The sequence below is a fragment of the Apodemus sylvaticus genome, chromosome 17 (genome assembly GCF_947179515.1).
Source record: "Apodemus sylvaticus chromosome 17, mApoSyl1.1, whole genome shotgun sequence".
Lineage (NCBI taxonomy): Eukaryota > Metazoa > Chordata > Mammalia > Rodentia > Muridae > Apodemus > Apodemus sylvaticus.
Window position 1 is genome coordinate 12,515,942 of NC_067488.1, and position 20,834 is coordinate 12,536,775.

The 20,834-nt window shown below is 37.1% G+C and overlaps 1 protein-coding gene across 5 annotated transcripts in view; it reads left to right on the forward strand.

Annotated features, from left to right (window-relative positions):
• The window catches only part of Pkhd1l1 (PKHD1 like 1), a 145,367-nt gene that overhangs the window by 114,156 nt on the left and 10,377 nt on the right, over positions 1-20,834 (forward strand). For 4 of the 5 annotated variants that reach the window (XR_007974021.1, XM_052161684.1, XM_052161686.1 and 1 more), the window contains 11 exons: positions 1,264-1,412; positions 1,494-1,616; positions 2,160-2,271; positions 2,352-2,468; positions 6,653-6,818; positions 9,120-9,352; positions 9,541-9,708; positions 12,442-12,599; positions 14,421-14,556; positions 17,416-17,757; positions 20,034-20,185. Coding sequence is in view for 4 of the 5 variants with exons in the window: in XM_052161684.1 (XP_052017644.1) it covers positions 1,264-1,412; positions 1,494-1,616; positions 2,160-2,271; positions 2,352-2,468; positions 6,653-6,818; positions 9,120-9,352; positions 9,541-9,708; positions 12,442-12,599; positions 14,421-14,556; positions 17,416-17,757; positions 20,034-20,185 (1,856 nt within the window). In the remaining variant the exon portion in view is untranslated. Of the gene's footprint in view, positions 1-1,263; positions 1,413-1,493; positions 1,617-2,159; positions 2,272-2,351; positions 2,469-6,652; positions 6,819-9,119; positions 9,353-9,540; positions 9,709-12,441; positions 12,600-14,420; positions 14,557-17,415; positions 17,758-20,033; positions 20,186-20,834 lie in introns of those variants that run through there. The other variant, XM_052161688.1, reaches the window with a different exon arrangement.

Here is a 20,834-nt window from a genome sequence, read left to right on the forward strand (position 1 = left end):
CAAGACCAGAAAGACCAGAAATAAAAGGTAAAATTCAAAGGATTAGAAATAAGGAAAGTGAATGGAAGATAGGAGGAATCAGATATGGACAGACTTTAATGAGCCAGCATCCTAAACACAAGTTGCGGGGAAGTAGGGGTGGGGTGGGGTGTGGGGAGGGGTGGAGGTGGGGTAGGTGCTGCTTGGGTGTGTATTGTTTATCCAATATAGTTTGGCCATTGATCCAATTTGGATTTAAATAACACTTCCATTAAAATCTTCAGTTATGTAGTGTATCAATATAGTGCTATCTTGTTTTGTTTATTTAATTTGATTTTAAGATAGCTCTGAATTAGAGATTAAAACTGTCTACATACATGGAACCTGAGGTTTTTTGTTGGTTTTTGTTGGTTTTTTTGTTTGTTTGTTTTGTTTTGTTTTGGTTCGTTTTTTTTGAGACAGGGTTTCTCTGTATAGCCCTGGCTGTCCTGGAACTCACTCTGTAGACCAGGCTGGACTTGAACTCAGAAATCCACCTGCCTCTGCCTCCCAGAGTGCTGGGATTTACAGGTGTGCGCCACTACCGCCCGGGGGAACTTGGGGTTTTAAGAGATAAAACAGCTTTCCCAAGGTCATATATCAATTCAAAATACATTAAAGGAACACTATCTCTGAATTCAGTGATGAATGAAGCAGACATGTCTTCTCTCCTTGTGCTAACATTCTAGCAGGAGAGAAGAACAATTTATAAAATATCAAGTGGTAAGAATTGATTTATAATGGAAGTGGACTGAAGTGTTATTTTGAATCAGGTGTTTAGTAACAGCCTTTTAAAGAAGCTGACTCTTAAAAATGATGTGTTCAGAAAGGGCAGTATGAAAAGCATGAGGATGGGGGTGAATTTTACACAATGGAAATCACAGTATTTCAAGTTTAAATTTCAAGTTTAAACTTGTCTTTATCTAAACTTCACAATCTTTCAAACAAAGTCTATGATTGTTTAAATTGATACAGTAATTAGGGGAGTTCCTGGTGTAAGTGACTACACAATTTCCAAGTGAATGTACAATTATTATGAATAATAAAAGGCAAGTTAAATAAAGGTAATGCCAAGCAAAATGAACCATGAATAGCAGATCCATTAAGATATTATCTCATTAAAAACGTTCACATTGGAAACAAATATACATACACACACATAATAATATCTTTAACTGGTAGTGATGGCTAAAATTATAAAACATTCCTTGTAACGTTATCTCTGATTCCACATTTTCTTCAAAGGCCAGGCTAATCCCATGGAAAGCTGGTTTAACAATGAAGCCCATGGGGGGCTGTATGGCATCTACATGAACCAGGATGGCCTTCCTGGTTGTTCTCTTATACAAGGATTTACCATTTGGACATGCTGGGACTATGGAATTTATTTTCAGGTAAATGTGATGGAAATGATGATAGCTTGTTTTCTCTTGTGCTTGTTCTTAGCACTGCCTAAACTACGTCTTGTATTTCAGACCACAGAGAGCATGCATATCTCTAACGTGACCCTGGTGAACAACGGGATGGGCATATTTTCAATGATCTACATGCCACCTTCTGTGTCCCACAAAGTTTCCAGTAAAACAGTAAAAATTAAAGTAAGAAATGAGTGCAGGGAAATGGTGACAATGAGGAGAGTAAAACGGTTAACTGTCTAACTAGGATAGTGTCTTTGGTGTCTCTTTGAGATCACGTAGCCACGCTTTCTCCTTACCCCCTGTCTTCTCTTCTCACCTCTTTTTATCAACGCAATCTGTGTCAGTTCGCTGCTGTTTCATCTTCTCCACCAAGGTTGTTCTGAAACAACAGAGATGCTAATAACACCACCTCCACTTGCTATTTCTTCTATTGATGGAAATGTTGGTGTTTTTTAAATTATGTCGGTGTTTCTATCATCACAGAAACAGAATATTTCATTTAATCTAATTATCTGCGTGTTAACCTTCCTGGCTGCTTTCATGTGAGACTCATTCCTGTTGATACCATCAATTTCAGCATTACCTTTGATTAATCTTTGATTAATGAACAGTATACTTCTAAAATTTTTGTTTGTTTTTTCTTACCATACAGTTCAGTATTATTATAATTTTCTTTTAGGAAGAATGAGCATTAATACTTTCTTCTTTGGCTATTTTTGGTAGAACTCTTTAATTGTTGGAAGTAGCCCTGAGTTTAACTGTTCTGACGTCTTAACTAATGACAGTCCTGATGTAGAACTCACCTCTGCCCATCGAAGTTCTAGGCCCCCATCAGGTAAAAATTGGGAATCTCAGTATCGATTTTGATGCATACGTGCACGCAATTTCTGTTAATTTATTTCTTGTTACTAAAAGGTGGGAGAAGTGGGATTTGCTGGCCGACATTTGCTTCAGCTCACAACATGGCGCCTCGGAAGCCTCATGCTGGGATCATGAGTTACAACGCTATCAGTGGCCTTTTGGATGTCTCAGGCAAGTTTACATAGATTCCTTCATAAATCTGCCCAGTGTTTACAGGCATCAGTAAAGCGCCTATGAATTAACAGTGCTTCATTAGTGGTGGAATATATCTAAGTTGATTTTTATAGTAATCTGCTGAATATGATTTCACATGACAATAAAAGAAATCTCACTTCAAATTCCATTTCAAGGTTGGCTCCTTAGTGAAGTCAATGCACGTAGTAGGTGTGTGTCATACTTGTATAGAGGGAATGTATGTGGATATGGAGGAGGGCTCGTGTGAGGCCAGGGCAGGATGTTTCCTGGCCTCTGTCGTTCACTGTCTTACTGCCTTGAGATAGGAAAACTCATTGTTTGGGGTAAGCAGGTGCCCAGCAGATTCACAAGGCCTGCTTGTCTCCGACCTAACAAGGCATGAACAGCCATGCATGGTCATTTGCATGGGTTCTAGGGATTAGAACTGAGGTTTTAATGCTTGCAGACCAAGCACTTGTACCCCTGAGCCATCTCCCTAGACCTCTAATATTTTGATACAAATTATTCTATTTAATTACATCTCAAATGTGCTCCTTCCCAGTCCTCCCTTCATCCATCCTCCCTTTCAGCCCTGAGAGGATGACCTTCCCTGGATATCTCCCAGCCCTGGGGCCTTCAGCTCTCTTCAGGATTAGGACTCTCTCACTTAGGCCAGACAAGGCAGTCTTCTACTATATATGTGTCTGTGGCCTTGGACCAGTCCAACCAGATCAGCTCTTTGATTGGTGGCTCAGCCTCTGAGAGCTCCCAAGGGTCTAGGTTAGTGGGTACTGTTGGTATTCTTGTGGGGTGGCCATCCCATTCAGTTCCTTCCATCCTTGCCCTAACTCTTCCACAGAGATCCCTGACCTCCATTGCATGCTTGGATGTGGGTATCTACATCCGACTCAGTCCTGGGTAAAGACTCACAAAGACAGCCATGCTAGCCTCCTGTCTGCAAGCACAACATAGCATCAGTAACAGTGTCAGGGATTGGTTCTCCCTACCCAGTGGAATGGATCTCAAGCTGGGCTGGTCACTTGTCGGCCATTACTCAGTCTCCTCTATTTTTATTTCTTTATTTCTTTTAGACAGGAGCAATTTTGGGTGAAAAACTTTTGTAGGTGGGTTGGAGTCCCCATCCTGTCTGGTTACTGGAAGTGGTCTCTTCAGGTTCTATATCCATACTGCTGTGCATTTCTGCTAAGGTTACCCACATTAAGGATAGCCAGGTCTCTGAAACTTCTTAGAGATTCCTCCAGACCTCATCAGCAGCATCTGAATATTTCCATTCATGCTCCTGAACCTCTGGGCCTCTCTCCTGCCTCTCCCAATACCTGATCCTGTCCCCTATTCCCCTTCCCCATCTCAGACTTAAGTACCTCCCTCCCTCTCTCCCTCTGCATCCCATTTGTTTTCCCTTCTAAGTAGGATTTAAGCATCTTCCCTTGGGCCTTCCTTCTTGTTAACTTCTTTGGGTTTGCAGGGTATCTGTAGTTTGGGGCTAATATGCACTTATCAATAAGAACATTCATATATGCCACTTTGGGTCTGGGTTACCTCACTCAGGATATTTTCTAGTTCCGTCCACTTGCCTGAAAAATTCATGATGTCCCTGATTTTAAAAGCTGAATAGTGTTCCATTGTGTAAATGAACTACATTTTCTGTATCCATTCTCTGGTTGAAGGACATTTGTGATACTTCCAGTTTCTGGCTATTACAAATAAGGCTGCTATGACCAAAGTGAAATACTTGTCCTTATTGTATGGTAAAGTATCTTTTGAGCCCAGGAGCAGCACAGCTGAGTCTTCAGGTACAACTATTTCTAGTTTTCAGAGAAACAGCCAGAGTAGATTTCCAGAGTAGTTGTACAAGTTTGTTATCCCATCAGGAGTGTTCCTCTTTCTCCATATCCTCACCAAAACATGTCACTTAAGTTTTTTTTTTTTTTTTATCTCAGCTATTCTGATTGGTGTAAATTAGAATCTCAGCGTCGATTTGACTTGGATTTCCTTGGTGACTTACGATGTTAAACATTTCTTTAAGTGCTTCTTGGCCATTTAAGATTCCTCTGTTGATAATTCTCTTTAGCTATGTTCTCCATTTTTTAACTGGGTTTTTGGATTTTTTTTTTGAAGTCTAACTTTTTTATTTCTTTATATATTTTGGATATTAGTCCTCCCTTGGATGTAGGGTTAGTGAAGATCTCTTGCCAATCTGTAGGTTGCTGTTTTGTCTTATTGACAGTGTACTTTGCCTTACAGAAATTTTTCAGGTTCATGAGATCCTATTTCTCAATTGTTGATCTTAGAGCCTAAGCCATTGTGTTCTGTTCAGGAACTTTTTCCTGTACCAATGCTTTCAAGGATATTTCCCATTATCTCTTCTATTAGATTCAGGGCATCCAGTGTTATGTTGAGGCCCTTGATCCACTTAGATTTGAGCTTTGTGCTGGGTGATAAATATGGGCCAATTTGTATTCTTCAACTTGCAGACTGTCAGACTAGCGCTGTTTGTTGAAGATGTTTTCTTTTTTCTCATTGTATAGTTTTTGGCTTCTTTGTCAAAACAAGTGTCCATAGGTGGGTTTTGATTCTGTTTCATTGATCTACCTGTTTCCAAACCAAAACCATGGGATTTTTGTCACTATTGCTCAGTAGTATAGCTTGAGGTCAGGGATTATGACTCCTCCCAAAGTTCTTTTGTTGTTCAGAATTGTTTTGGCTATCCTAGGTTTATTTTGTTTGTTCAACATATGAAGCTGAGGCTTGCTCTTTCCATGTCTGTGAAGAATTGTATTGGAACTGGGTTGGGGATTGCATTGAATCTGCAGATTGCTTTTACTCAGATGGCCATTTGCACTATGTTGATTCTACTAATCCCTGAACATAGGAGATCTTTCCATCTTCTCATGTTGTCTTCAATTTTTTTCTTCAGGGACTTCGGAAGTTTTTGTCATACAGTTCTTTCACTTGCTTGGTTGAAGTTACACCAAGATACTTTATATTATTTGTGACTATTGTGAAGGGTATTTTTCCCCTAATTTCTTTCTTAGCCCGTTTACCATTTGTATAAAGGAGGGCTACTGAATTCTTTGAGTTCACCCCATATTTTCCTAGGGGTCTTTCTTATCTCATTTTGCTTGAGCCTGCCTACATCTATATCAGCAATAATGAGGAGTGTCTAATTTTTATGGCAAGGGAGCCCATATGTGCTCATAAGAAAATCTTTAAAAACCATACTGCTATGAATGGTTTGCAGTCCACACTTACAGGAGGAGATGGAGTTGAGTTTACTGGCTTAATAAAGATCTAGGCAAGACACATTCAGCATCTACCACTGCATTTCATTTCTACACATCTATGTTATTATTCTTGCAAAGAATTTCTTAAAACAAAATACATTTTGTAAGTGTAGTAGAAAAACTTACTTAAGGATTTTGGAAATGGCCTTTGCATTATTAGATTTTTAAGTATGATTTTTAAAAATGCCTATTATGTAACCCAAAGGGCATATAATATAAACAGAGGCCAAAATAAAAACAATGTATCCGTTCATTCTTGCTGCATAACAAATAACCTAAAAACTTAAAGTTTAGAACAATTTATTAGTTCACAATCAGTGGATTTGCAATCCAGACTTTGTTAAAACAAGTCATTCTTTAGCTATTGTCCCCTGGGTTTTTTGTTGTTGTTGTTGTTGAGTGTCTACTACTTTATAGGACAAATGCACGGTGGTTATGTAGAAATGGACTTACTTCCTTCTATGGAATTTGATGTCTCTTTACTATTGCTAGACACTAGCTATGGTGATGTGGAATGACTGAGCCACGTGTGTCCTATGCTTACGTACCCATTGAAAGTTATGGAATTCCAAGAAGCATCAAGATTGCTAGCCCTAATATGAAAATATTCTCCAGATGTTTTCTTGTGCCACAATCGATATTGTCTGTCCTATTATTTAAGCAAAGTGTCACAGCCAAATTGAGAGAAAATGTGGGAGAGGATTACCCAGATACTGAGTTGCAATACTCTACCATAAATAATGGAAGGTGCTTTTGTCATGCCAAACTAGGACTCCATGTTCATGGCAGTGAGAAAGAATGTGGTGGATAAAATAATTCTGGCCTTAAATCTTCCTTCAGAGAAGGACAATCATTTTTCTATTATTTATCTTTTAGGTTCAACATTTGTTGGATTTAAGGATGTTTGCTCTGAAGAAACTAATGTGATATTCATTACTAATCCTTTAAATGAAGATTTACAGCATCCAATCCATGTGAAGAATATACAACTCATCGACACTATTGAACAATCCAAAGTGTTTATACATAGACCTGATATAAGGTATCATTATGAAAACTATTATGAAATAAATAAGAAAATTATTTTCTTTATTAACTTTCTGCTCTATGTTCCCTGATAGATCTGAGGAAGAGTTACTACATTAAAATAACTGCTATATCTAGAGGAAAGTAGTATGCATGAATATTCAGACTTCACTTTAAATTTTAGTATCCTCAGTTGTTTTAGAAACTGAGTTTTACTGCATGCGTTCTCACATTATTTTTCATGCATCATCAGTAACATCTTTACTAAAGTCAAAGTGCAGGGAAGCAGGTTTCTTGTGTTTTCCATAAGAATGTTTCTCCGTGAGTCATCATAATATGTAAGAGATATTGCTGTATCATTTCTTTTTGTTAAGCTTTGTTACTTGTTATTTCCAAATATCCTGTTATGCTCACTCCAAAACTGTGCTTGGGAACTACACATCAGTTATTCTAATTACAAAGATTGTAATTATATAGAAATTTGGACCCAAGACCTTTCCTGATCAGTTAATATCAAGACATTTCTAGAAAAATGATTCCATAAATTTGAAGTTATTGAATAATCAAGTCGATTCCAAATAGTGTTTTATGACATATAGAACAGGAATTCTGGTATAAGACAATATTCAAGAGAAGAAATTTTCTGTCAAAAGTACTTAGCCAGCTTATGAAAGAACAATTCCCTATAACTGTATAGGCTTCCTCCCAGACAAATAGTGTTCCATAAGTTGCTCAACTTCATATAATTTGATGTTACCAGCCCAACATTCACTTATTTAACATTATTATATTTTGGTAGTTTTATTCAACAGAGTCACTTTCCATTATACAATTAACATCTGAATATTTAGTGGGGATTGAAGCCTTCATATTTTAAGTATAATTTTAATGTCTAGGTCCTGAATATTGGATTGTGATTTTAGTTACCATTTCCTTTAGTTTTACTTATAGTGGATATCATTGGTATTCTCCAGTTCTTCCTTGCCACTCAATCTTCAAATGTTCCAAGTGTTGGTTAATAACAGACATGGGCCTCCTCTTTCAACATTGGAATTATAGAAATCCCTGCATTACAAATTGTTATTACCACTCTTACAATAAAGGGAAAATAATTGACTGATTCTGGAGAATCACCTTGAGATAGTAATAGCTCTGCCATGTAATTCACTTTCCAAGACATTTCGTAAGATCAGAATGAAGCTTATCTGAAGACATCAGGCATGCTCTATGTTCCTTCTCTTCCTCTGTATTGGAAGGCGTTTTTCCATAACTTACACCAGAAAAAAATCTACCTTTTTTAGGCTCTTGGGAGCCTGAGTGAAAATAGAACACACAGTTTGAGGCTCTCTGACCATTTTGCTTTTCAAACCACACTACACACACTTGAACATAAAGAACATATGAAGAACTCAAGTATTTATTGAAATTCTCCAAAGTATATGTATTATAGAGACAGTTGATGATAACTGTCCCATCACACACAAAAAATGTCAGAGATATTTTGGGTCATTTCATATAAGAGACCGAAGCTTTCTACTACTATATTCTTGCTAGAAATCATGGATGAAATAAATTTCTTCATTGCAACTTCATAGCAACTCTAAATACACAGTACATCTGTAGAAAGAATGTTGATCTATCTCATATTTAGCAGTCTTTCTTTATTATATCTGAAGACAATCAATTAATACTACAAGTAATTAAAAATGAAATCAATATATCATTTTAGGTTGAACAGTATAAGGTATTACAATATAATTACGTAAAGAATTGGTATCAGTATATAGCAGAAGGATCACAATCCAAGTTTATCTGTGTGTACATAGACAAGACTCTATAAGAATATGTAGCAGCCTTAAACTAGCCCAGAGTCTAAGATAACAGGTAGGAAGGTGAAATGGACAACTATTATTAAATATTCATATTGTTTTATAGTAAGTAGTAATACCTCATTTGTGAGACAATTAACAAAGACTACCTGACCAACAAAGAGATTTCCATCCTGTTACAATAGAATAGACATCCATCTGCTATATAGAGAAATAAATGTTAGGATATTGTGAACAATACACAAAAATAAAATCTATAATCATATAAAATATGGAATAACAGCATGAAGTTCTAAGAATATATACCACATGTACAACTTGTCATTTTGAAATGTTAATAAATCCATAATAATAAAACAAATAAACACCATGAAAAAAACCATTCTTCATTGCAATGTTAATTGCATAGGCTACGTTGTTCTACCAGAAATTCTTTCTGAAATAAAACTTCAGTGACTTTAGCTATTCATTGTGCCTCTTCTTCCCAGTAAAGTGAACCCATCTGATTGTGTGGACATGGTTTGTGATGCCAAGAGAAAATCTTTTCTTAGAGACCTGGATGGTTCCTTTCTGGGGTATTCTGGGTCAGTGATCCCTCAGGCAGAGTACGAGTGGGATGGAAACAGCCAACTGGGAATTGGAGACTACAGAATTCCTAAGGCCATGCTCACATACCTCAATGGAAGTAGAATTCCTGTTGCTGAGAAAGCACCTCATAAAGGTATGCTGAGTCTTATTTGCTCATTAACCCTCAATTTTATGAAACAAATGCATTTTTTCAAGAACTGAGTGATGAACTAACAACTTGTAGGTGCCATTAATCAATCGTATATATGAGATAAAGACAAAAGAAAGAAGTTTTACAGAGATTTCCTATCATTTCTAAAATATTACTACATATATTTCTAGGGATTATTAGAGATGCAACCTGTAAATACATCCCAGAGTGGCAGAGCTATCAGTGTTCTGGAATGGAATATGCAATGATGGTAATTGAAAGCCTGGATTCTGACACAGAGACGCGAAGACTTTCCCCAGTGGCTATCATGAGCAATGGTTATATTGATCTCATTAATGGTAAGAGCTCAGTGTAAATAGACCCGAGTTAGTCAAAGCATTTATTCAATGAATAGAACTATGTGAAAAATTACTTACATACAAATCTAGCAAATACAAAGACTTCTTTGCTTTCCATATTTAAGAATTATTTATGTGCAATGGTGAGATTTGACTCTTTAGTAGTTCTTCATTCAGGAATGCCAAGACATTTATTTCATATTGAGTATTAAAAGGGAAAAGAAGAGAAGGCGATGAAGAGGAAAGAGACAAAGGATAAGGAAGAGGAATGTTGTTCTGCAATGATTGTCACACTTTTGTTTTTTTGTTTTTGTTTTAAAGATTTATTTATTATTATATGTGAGTACACTGTAGCTGTCTTCAGACACACCAGAAGAGGGAGTCAGATCTCATTACGGACAGTTGTGAGCTACCATGTGGTTGCTGGAATTTGAACTCAGGACCTTCAGAAGAGCAGTCAGTGCTCTTAACCACTGAGCCATCTATCTCTCCAGTCTCACACTTTTGTTGATAAAAATGCATAAATATTTTGAAGGAAAAGATTGGCCTTATATATACTTTGCCTTATATAAATTAAAAGAAAGCTTGATGATATTATTCAGAATATGTAAGAGGAGTTGTGAACCTCTCATTATTATTCTATGGATCATTGGACATACTTTGAAGCTAATAGTGGTTGTTTATATAAACACATAGCTTGTGATTTTGACCTTCAAGAATAATTTGTGAAGGTTCTGTGTCTAGGCTTCTCCCAATCTAGCCCTAGATAGCTGGAGTGCAAATGGGAAGAAATGGTTTCCATAGAGATGCAGATAGACTTTGGAGACCGAGAATTTTTCAATTACTAGGATAATCTCTATAAGGTATCAGAATCACAGGCCAGGGATTCGTTGTGCATCCCTAATAGTACTGGGCCTCAAATGTTAGCCTCTCATCAAGCTTATCACGGAAAGTGCACAGAACCTGGATCACCCAGTTTTCCATGCCATGGCTATGAAGTAACATAGTGTCAAAAACAGTGTAGAAGTCAACTAAGCAGCCATTCTCCGAGAAAATCCACTGATTTAAAACCCATGAAAGAACCCAAAGGCACTAAATTAGAGAGATTTGAAAGTTTCAGCATTTTCTGGCTCTCCCCACTTAGTTGCAGGAGCCAACAATCAATGTCAAATACTGCCATTTCATTTTTAAAGCAGAGGCTATAAGAATAATTACAGAGACGTTGATGAATAATGATGGGGTAGAAGAGAAGTTCTTCAAATTGCTCTGACTTGAGGATGGAGAGATTTAGTTATATTAATTTTTACATTAACCTATTCTGAAAACAAGTATAAGTTTTCTACTTCCCACAGTGACACATCATTTCTTTGATAAATGAGTTTAAATTTAACAGTGTTGATTAATTTTTAAAAGTGTAAAGTTGATAATACTAGCGAGAAAATCATGAATGTATTATGAAAATCATATAGGCTTTGGGAAAATTACTCACAATAAAATTAGTGAATATCACTAAAATTTCCTTTTAAATATTAATGCTAAGTTTTCTTTCTTTTTAATATATAGCTTTGGTCTTTACAATATTTTTTTATTTTATGCATAGACATTTCTGCATGTTTGTTTTTTAAAGCCTGCAAAGAAGATATATTTAAAGTGGGATTTATATTTTATGTGCTAAGGGATGTATATTCTCCTTGATATTTAGAAGTTGATATTGATTTAAATTTTGATTGAAATGCAGTTATAAATATTAATAAGTTTCTAAGTGAGCCAGACAATTCAGCAAATATAATGAAGAAATACATCAGGAGATTTTTGTCAGTCATATCTCATTTTTTATTGAAATGAAATAGAGAAATGTGCTGTGAAAACTATGCTGTACTCTTTCTGGAAATGTCTAGACCTGACTAGAAAACCATATGCTATATCTTAGCTTTTTAGAGCATCTGTTTGATGGTAAAATGTGCACAGATGATTTTAGTTCGTTAATTAGATTAACTCTCCAGTAGTGCCTAAACAACTGTCTAAAAAAAGGTACTGTTATTATTACTATAAGAGAAGAATAAAGACTTGATTCAGACAAACCTGTTAGCTAACCTTTATACTGCAGGCTGCTGAGTATCTGGTTACAGAGTGAGTACAAGACTAAACTGGAAAATCGAGGGAAATTCTGCTTCAAAATAAAACCTATGTTAAGGGTTGATAAACAGGTAGGATGCATGCATGAGTCCTTAGGTTCAATCTCCACAGCTCCCCCACGTTAAATGTGTTGTGGAATTTATAGGTTAACCAATACACAAATGAGCAATATCCTCCAAACAATTGATGAGTCTTCTTCAGGAATACAAATGTCCATTCTTTGTTAGTCAGCTCCATCTTAATCAATGTGTGCTAGCAGATTTCCTAGAAACAACCTCAGAAAAATGATGAGTCTTGAATAGATTACGTAAGTGAATCTATAACACAAATCCTAGCTGACATATTGTTATCGCTTTAACCCTGAAAGTAGAAAGTAGAATAGGAGCAAGTTGATTCCATCTTAGCCAAAATTTGAAAACCAGCTTAGAAGTCTGGGTAGATGACAGATAAATATTAAGTTTAAATGCTGAGCTTTTGAGCCTTTGAAGGTATCTGAACACTTGCAATATACTTCAAATATAATGAGTCTTCATATTGTATGGGGAAAATTAGCATTCTATAAGTAGGTACATGGACTTTAATTTTGCATGGATTTAGGCCCACAGGACCATGGCTGGTGTGCGGGGTATACATGCCAAAGAAGACTGTCTCTGTTCCATGGCATAGTGGCTCTGAATAAAACGTATGAGGTTTACTTTACTGGGACCAGTCCTCAGAATCTTCGGCTGATGCTGCTTAATGTTGAGCATAATAAGGTGAACCTAGATGCAAATAATGCCTTAAAGGTTATCATAATTAGTTTCACACCACTAGCAATTAACTTTCTTTCCAGCCTTCTTTTTATGTTGTCATCCTACCAGCTCATTTTAAAAGATCCATTCATGTATTAATCTGGACGGGTTTTCTCTGTGTGAAAGAACATGCATGTACCGAACACTTCCAATACGTACTGACTCCTGTACTCCACATATAAGGGTTGACAGTGATGTCTATGATATCATGACTAGCTAGCAAGCCTGAAAATTTATACTAAAATTGTGTATTATTTAAAGTTACAGATTTGCATTTCTTATTCCTACATGTGGCTATGATGCACACACATGCCAGAAATATGCCTTTGGAATTGATGTCAGTGTTCTCAGTGTATTATTTTCAATATCTTTGATAATGTCAAATCTTATAAGTGGAATTCAGTTGGGAGCATTAACTTTATTCAGGCTGTCAGTGGAAACAAGTGTAGTGCTTAAGAGTAGTCCCATAATTCAGACTGGTTTCTAAACACACAAGACTTCAAAGTGCTACAATGTTAGGTGCAGACAACCTCTGGCCAGGTCAAGCAGGTAGCAGAGGAACAATGAGAGATTTTCTTCCTTCCTTCCTCCCTTCCCTCTCTCCCTTACTCCATCCTTCCTTCCCTCTCTCCCTTCCTCCTTCTTTCCCTCGCTCCCTTCCTCCTTCCTTCCTTCTTTCCTTCCTCCCTTCCTCTCTTCCTTCTTCTCTTCCTTCTTTCCTTCCTTCCCTCTTTCTTCCTCCTTCCTTCCTCCCTCCATCCCTCCTTCATTTCTCCCTCCCTCCTTTCCTCCTTCCTTCCTTTCTTCCTTCTTCCCTCCCTCCTCTCTCCCCCTTCCCTCCTCTTTCCTTCCTTCCTCCCTCCCACTTTCCCTCTTTCCCTCCCTCCCTCCCTCCCTCTCTCCCTCCCTCCCTCCCTCCCTCCCTCCCTCCTTCCTTCCTTCCTTCCTTCCTTCCTTCCTTCCTTCCTTCCTTCTTTCCTTCTTCCTTCCTTCCTTCCTTCCTCCTTCCTTCCTCCCTTCCTTCCTCCCTTCCCTCCTTCCCAGGCGATAACACTTCCATCTTTAACTTGGTCATTCTTTTTGTTTTAACCATCTTACTCTGTTGCATTCCTTATATAATCCAACTGTAAGTCTAGTTGAGTTTTCAAACATCCAGCATCAGAGGACCTCTTACTGTCTTTCAGTAAAACAACTCTATCGTTGCCCTAGATGGAAGCAACTCTTCTTCCTGAATCCACTCTTGCCCTCCACTGGTCTGCGCTCATCTGCCAGGAAGGAAATGTTAGAAGTTTCCTCTGGCAAAGACCAGATCAGGTCTTTCCTCTGTCTTTCATTATCTCCACACTCATCTCTGTGAATGAGACCCTACACAATGATCTACAAGAACCTATGGGAATATTTCATGTTTCAACTGACTTTTATGGGCCTTTCAGCCAACGTTTCATGAGATAGTTTTAAACACCGCAAATTTAATTTTGATTCAAAAGAATCTTTTGTAATTTATTATCTTTGAAAAGAACCATTTTTTCTGCTTAGTGTGGATTCCTAATAATTGTTCTTACATTACACTCTTCTTCTGGGACTTACTACAGTGGCTAATTTATTATTCTATATGAATGGTTAGATATTTTTAATCTTTGTCCAATATCTTCCATAAGTTCACAAATACTGGTTTTGGTATCTTATTAAAGGTGCACATAGTTGGAATGCAATTTTTAGAAACTAAGTTCTAATTATTCTGTTAAATTGCTCTAATAAAAACATGCAAATATTTGCTTTTAACAGGCTGTTCTAGTAGGAATTTTTTTTTCCACACTTCAGCGTTTGGATGTCTATGTGAACAATTCCTTGGTCTGTCCCAAAAATACAGCATGGAATGCCCAAAAGAAACACTGTGAACTTGAAAGGCATCTGAACACAGGTATTTCTTCAGGACAATGTACTTGGTTACTTATCAACATTCTTTGCAATATGACATTGTTCCTTAGATACTGATGAATAAAGAAGAGAATGTGTTTTTACCTCCATTCGACAAAAACTAAGCTATGGTCATTTATGAAATGCTTTGTAAGATGACTGCTAGTGGAACTCTTTACCTCCCTGTGCATGAAGATAGATTCTGTAATGATAGATTCTGAACGTGGATTACTACCTGACAAATTTTTCCTTATGTGTGTATGGAGTTTAATTATTCTTATGCTCAAAAAAGATTGTGCTTGGAATTTTTACATTCCCCCTGCTTTATTTCTGTTCTACAGAGGTCAATGTCTGGATTAATTCTAGCTACCAGAAGTATTATCAAGAAAGCTAGCATAATATCAACGTTATTAATTAAATATGACATAATGAACTTGATTCAAACGTAATAAGTGAAAAGGTTACATTAATCTACATAGTGGTATTTATCCCTGTTCATTTATTGAACAAAATGGGTTGTGTTAGGGTTAGGGATAGAATTGGGTTAGGGTCAGGGTCAGGGTTAGGGTTAAGTTTAGGGTTGGGGTTAGGGTTAGGGATAGGATTATGGTTGTTTTATTCAACAAAATTCTAGTATTGTTGACAGCTGACACTGTGTTCTGTGAGTGAACTTAGATCATTTATCTCTGTGCTCCAAGAGCTTGGCCCATCATGGCACAAACATTAACAGCAAAATAGAAGCTAGACTTTAAATATGAGTATGTGGTCAATACTCTTCACCATTTGTAAAACAGGTCTTGTTTTAACTACTCAAAATTTCCCAAAATTCCCAGACGTTCTCACAGGACTGATACTAGGCTTTTGTTTTACTTGTAAATCGTTACTTATCAGCAGTGGCAAGCAGCTAGGTACACTAAGGTGGGGAAGAGGATGCCGTTCGTTCGTCAAGGCTTCTGCTTTAGTCTCCTCTGGCCCATGTAACAAAACCCTATGAACTTAAACAGTACAAGTTACTTTCCATTACTAAACACAAATTTTTTTATTTATTCAATTTAATTTTTGCTCCTTTCTTTTTTTTTTCTTTTTTCTTTTTTCTTTGTGAGAGGGTTTCTCTGTGTAGCCCTGGATGTCTGGAAATTTGCTCTGTAGATCAGGCTGTCCTTGAACTCAGAGATCTGCCAGCCTCATCCTCCTGAGCACTGGGATTAAAGATATGAGTCACCATGCTGACATTTTTTTGCTCATAATTCTAGTCAATAGTCCGATTCTGGTGAGGAAATGTTTTCCTAAAGTGTAGAGGTTTCTTTCTTGCTGTGTTTTCACCCTGTGTGAGAGCCAGCTTTTTGGCCTCTTTCCCTTAACAGTTCTAATTCCATAATGAAGTCTTCACTCACACTCTTACATAAGCGTAATTTTCCTCCAGAGAACTCCACTTTCAAATACCTTCAAACAGAGAATTAAGGCTTCAACACAGGAGTCTTGGGAGGATGTAATTCAGTTTATAGAAGTCTCCAAGCCAGAACAGACAAGCAAGGACTTGACAATATTGCCTAGTTCTTGAGCATGTGCTCTTAATGTTTCTACCACATTGCCTCTTTGTAACCTAACCTTCTAAATACAAATGATGCCATCTCCTTACGGCTCAGGCTCAGTGTTCATACAGAGTTAACTCTTTTAAAGCAACATATGTGGTATGAAGCACTATCATTCAAAGTAAGGAAAATAAAAGCCATTACAATCAGCAGAATTTATAAAGAGACAAAAGGATGGAGAACACTAGCACAGATGCCTTTTTGAGATTAACAAGACTGTGGGAAAGTGTTATCAGATTGCTTTTGGGGCTCAAACCAAAGGGCCTCACTTACAATCACTTCTCCAACCAAAATAAAAACAACAAATTAGCATTGTTTTAGCATGTATTCTTTAACGCTTTAGCACATAGAGTACAGAATGTCCTTAAGTCACAAGCCTCTATATTTGAAGCTTACCTGAAATGTTTTATCTCTGGATCACTAGGTCCTCCATTGTTGTAATAATATGAAAAAGTTAACTAAGATGGATGGGACAGGCATCAGCAGCAGGAGTATGAACTCATACCCACTTTGCAACATGAAGCACATTCTTTAGATTCACACAGTGAAGTAGACTCAGGAGCGGTATGGTTCATTCTACCACTATGATGTGTGTCAGCCTTTGGGGTTTAAAATTGGGCATTTGTTACTTTTTAATTCTGTTGATATTGTCACACACACACACACACACACACACACACACACACACACAAATGACCTCAGTTTCACAAAATCCAATTTCCAAGTAGAATTTGATTAATCAAAGATTTTACAAGCTAGTATATAATCCCATTTCATTGGCTTAAGATTCCTCTGAGATGTTTTAATGGTTCCTTAGTTTTTATTACATGCATCTGTCCTCAGTAAAAATAGAAATATTAAATCATAAATGCTCTTTTAACAATTGGCATCTAGCACTGCACAAATAAGAAGGCCATTTATACTTTTAAATTACCAAATTCCTTCACCATTGTCTTTAAAGCTAATGTATAGATATTATCCTATGAGCGGAGAATAAGCTTCTAGACTTACAATTAATTTGCTTTCTCGTTTATCTTGTAACTATAGCTAATTTTTTAGAAATAAATCTTATATAAAATGGTTATTAATGGCATTATTTAAAATACTATAAATTTGAAAGTTAGTTTTATAAGTATTTTGTTTTAATGTGCATGCTTTGTGATGAAAATTATAAATTGAGCTTTTCGGGGTTCAAATATTAACCACTGTGTGGCCATTATGCGAATAGAAATATATTTAAATATGCTATTTTGGCCATTTTTCTTTTTTAGAACAATTCCTTCCTAACTTGGGTTCCACTGTCCCTGGTGAAAACTACTTTGATAGAACCTACCAGATGCTGTACCTTTTGCTGAAAGGAACTACACCTGTGGAGGTGCACACTGCTACTGTCATCTTTGTATCTTTCCAATTGCCGGCTATGACAGCAGATGAGTTTTTTAGCTCACACAATCTAGTTAGAAATCTTGCCTTGTTCCTAAAAATACCAAGTGACAAAATCCGTGTCAGCAGAATAATAGGAGCGAGTCTGCGAAGGAAGCGATCCACAGGACGTGTAATGGAATTTGAGATTGGGGCTGCTCCCGCTCAGTTCTTAAGCAATTCTACCACAGGTATGGGTGTCAGATTTTGTGATAAAGAAATGTCATTGTTAAGCCTAAAGTCACAAATAAACCTACCATGGCCTGTTTAACCAGCACTCAGAAAATCCTACTACCCGTATTCCTGGAACCCTAAGAGCCTACAAATTATTTTACTTCCCTACTTCTATAATAACTTGTTGAGAAATTACTAAGGAGTTGCATGTTCATACATTATACAGAAGGAGTTGACTTAATAGGAAGTGACTTCATAGTGTATTGATAAAGGGATAAAATAGGTTAAATAGTCAATTAGAAGAGAATTCTGTTAATAGAACTCTGTTGCTTAGAACAGAGAAAATCTAGGTTTATGCTGCTGCAATGCCTACCTTGATGTTGTCTGCCAGGAGTTATAGCTGACTTTCCTTCTTCAGCTGTGTACTTCCTTAGACTTATATGGTCAGTGCTATGGTCTCAGTGTGACTTACTTGCTTGGTTCCACTTACCTGTGGATTTAATCCAGGAATCACAATAGGCCCATTGTACAGAGGTAGATTATTTACCCTCTTGTGGCAAGAACAGATGAATCTGACAAATATAAGATACAGGTCTGAGATCATGGAACATAAGAACATAAGGAAAAATAAGCTGATATGTTTTCAAAGCACAGACTAGGGTAGGGTCTCAAGTCTTAAGGAAAGCCCTTCAACTTGTCCTGGAATGAATGAATCACAGAAAGGTATGGAGAAGCAAAAAGAAAGATGCCCACATAAAAATACAGCTTTCACATATGGTCAGGGTACCCAGGATGTACACATAGCACTCCCCCAGTGTCAGGCACACGAGAGAGAGAGAGAGAGAGAGAGAGAGGAGAGAGAGAGAGGAGAGAGAGAGAGAGAGAGAGAGAGAGAGAGAGAGAGAGAGAGAGAGGGGAGAGAGAGAGAGAGATGGCATGAGTGCTTAGGAGACCTCTGCCTGGGCAGAATCTTCCAAATAAGCAGCTTTCAGGTCAAGACCTTCAGCATTGAGATGGCAGTCAGCAGAAATGGAAGAACTCTCTCCAGCTATACCGTAGAGATTGGATCTGCCTCTGTACTGAGAACCAGTGAGCATAAAGGGACAGAGGACTGGGATGATGCATCTTGGTACTTCTACCATAGATCATAGAAGAACTCACATTAGGAGATCTTGAAAGGAGGTCTGGAAAGAGATAGGAGACAGGGTCCAAGGAATCTGAAAGACTCAGCCTTTATCCCAGAGTCTGAGTCACATAAGCAAGCTTTCAAATTGACCTGAAAATTCTGAGTGTGGGTTCCAATGTGTCATGTAGGCTCACTGGCCAATGTTGAGAGCACACTAAGCTTTCTAGTTTACCTTTGATGGGAGAAACTCAGTGATTTCTTCCCGAAGGCGTGGCTCAGGACATGAAAGGTGTCAGATTTTTTTTTAAGTTGCAGTATCTTAAAAACATCCTGGCTACAGTGGTTATCTAAAAACCATACTGACTGCAATGTGTAGAATAACATAGAAAGTGACAAGCCAGTTTTAAATCTATTTTCATAACCACTAATTTTGGCTAGGATTTTGACAGTAAGGACAAAGAGAGTTGAAAATCAGCTAATGGTTAAATATGATATGGTAGAGAAGTGAAGAAATCAAGAAAAAATAGCAGACTCTGTCAAAAGGAGTATGGAGGTACTAGTTCATAAAGTATCAATCCTTGTTGGGGGTTGCGGTAGGTTTAAGAGGCAATCCCAGGTCTGCCATGAAAAGAAGAGAAAACGGAAAGTGTGCAGTCTGAAAAACAACTTTCAAAATTGCCAGATGTCCAAAGAAGGTAATGGGTTGTTAGAAACCTGACAACCTTAGCAAGTTATTAATGCACATACTAATAATGGGGTGGATGCTTATTATACTTAAGTTCTAAAAATATTCTATTCTGAAAAAGTAATGTGTGGTGACAGAAAAGACTTATAATACTTCACTTCAAACAAAAAGTGACATGGGTAAGTTTTAAGCAATAGACACATTCTCTCATATACTTTCAGTCAGTGTGTGTGTGTGTGTGTGTGTGTGTGTGTGTGTGTGTGTATCTTTGTTCTTTCTTACCTTAAATTCTCTCTTAGAACACTCTCTTGAGTCCTTCGTTTCCCCCCAGTTCATTATTGACTATCTTATTGTTTTGTGGTACTAAAGTCTTAGAAATCTATGTGATGACGAATGCAAACAATACTGAGATTAAAACTTTCCCATTTTCTCACAATTGTATATTCTTGTAATACAAATCACCTAATGCTTTTTCCCGATAGGTCAAATGCAGTTGTCTGAGCTCCAGGAAATTACTAGCTCTCTTGGACAAGCTGTCATCTTAGGAAAGATTAGTTCTATCCTTGGATTCAATATTTCTTCCATGTCTATTACCAGTCCTATCCCCGAACCAACTGATTCTGGCTGGATTAAGGTAAGAACACACAACTAGAATAAAAACCTATTTTATCCTTTTTAATGGAAACATACTGTTTAAATTGGGTTTTGTCCTGGAATATCTTGTTTTCTCGATCTATGGTAATTGAAAGTTCTGCTGGGTATTTTTGTCTGGGCTGACACCTATGGTCTGTTAGAGTCTGCCAGACATCTGTCCAGGCCCTTCTGGCTTTTAGAGTTTCTGTTGAGAACTCAGGTGTAATCCTGATAGGTCTGCCTGTATATGTTACTTGGTCTTTTTTCCTTGCACCTTTTAATACTCTTTCTCTGTTCTATGCATTTAGTGTTTTGATTGTTTTGTGGTGGGAGGATTTTCTTTTCTGGTCCAATTTTGGTGTTCTGTAAACTTTTTTTATGCTCATAGGCGTCTTTTTCTCTAGATTAAGAAATTTTTCTTGTATGATTTTCATAAAGATGTTTTCTGGGTCTTTGAACTGGGAATATTCTCCTTCTTATATTCCTATTATTCTTAGTTTTGGTCTTTTCATAGTGCCTCAAATTTCCTGGATGTTTTGTGTCATGAACTTCTTAGATTCTCCATTTTCTTTGACCAATGTATTAATTTCTCTTATTATATCTTCTATACCTGAGATTTTCTCTCCTATCTCTTCTATTGTGTTGATGAT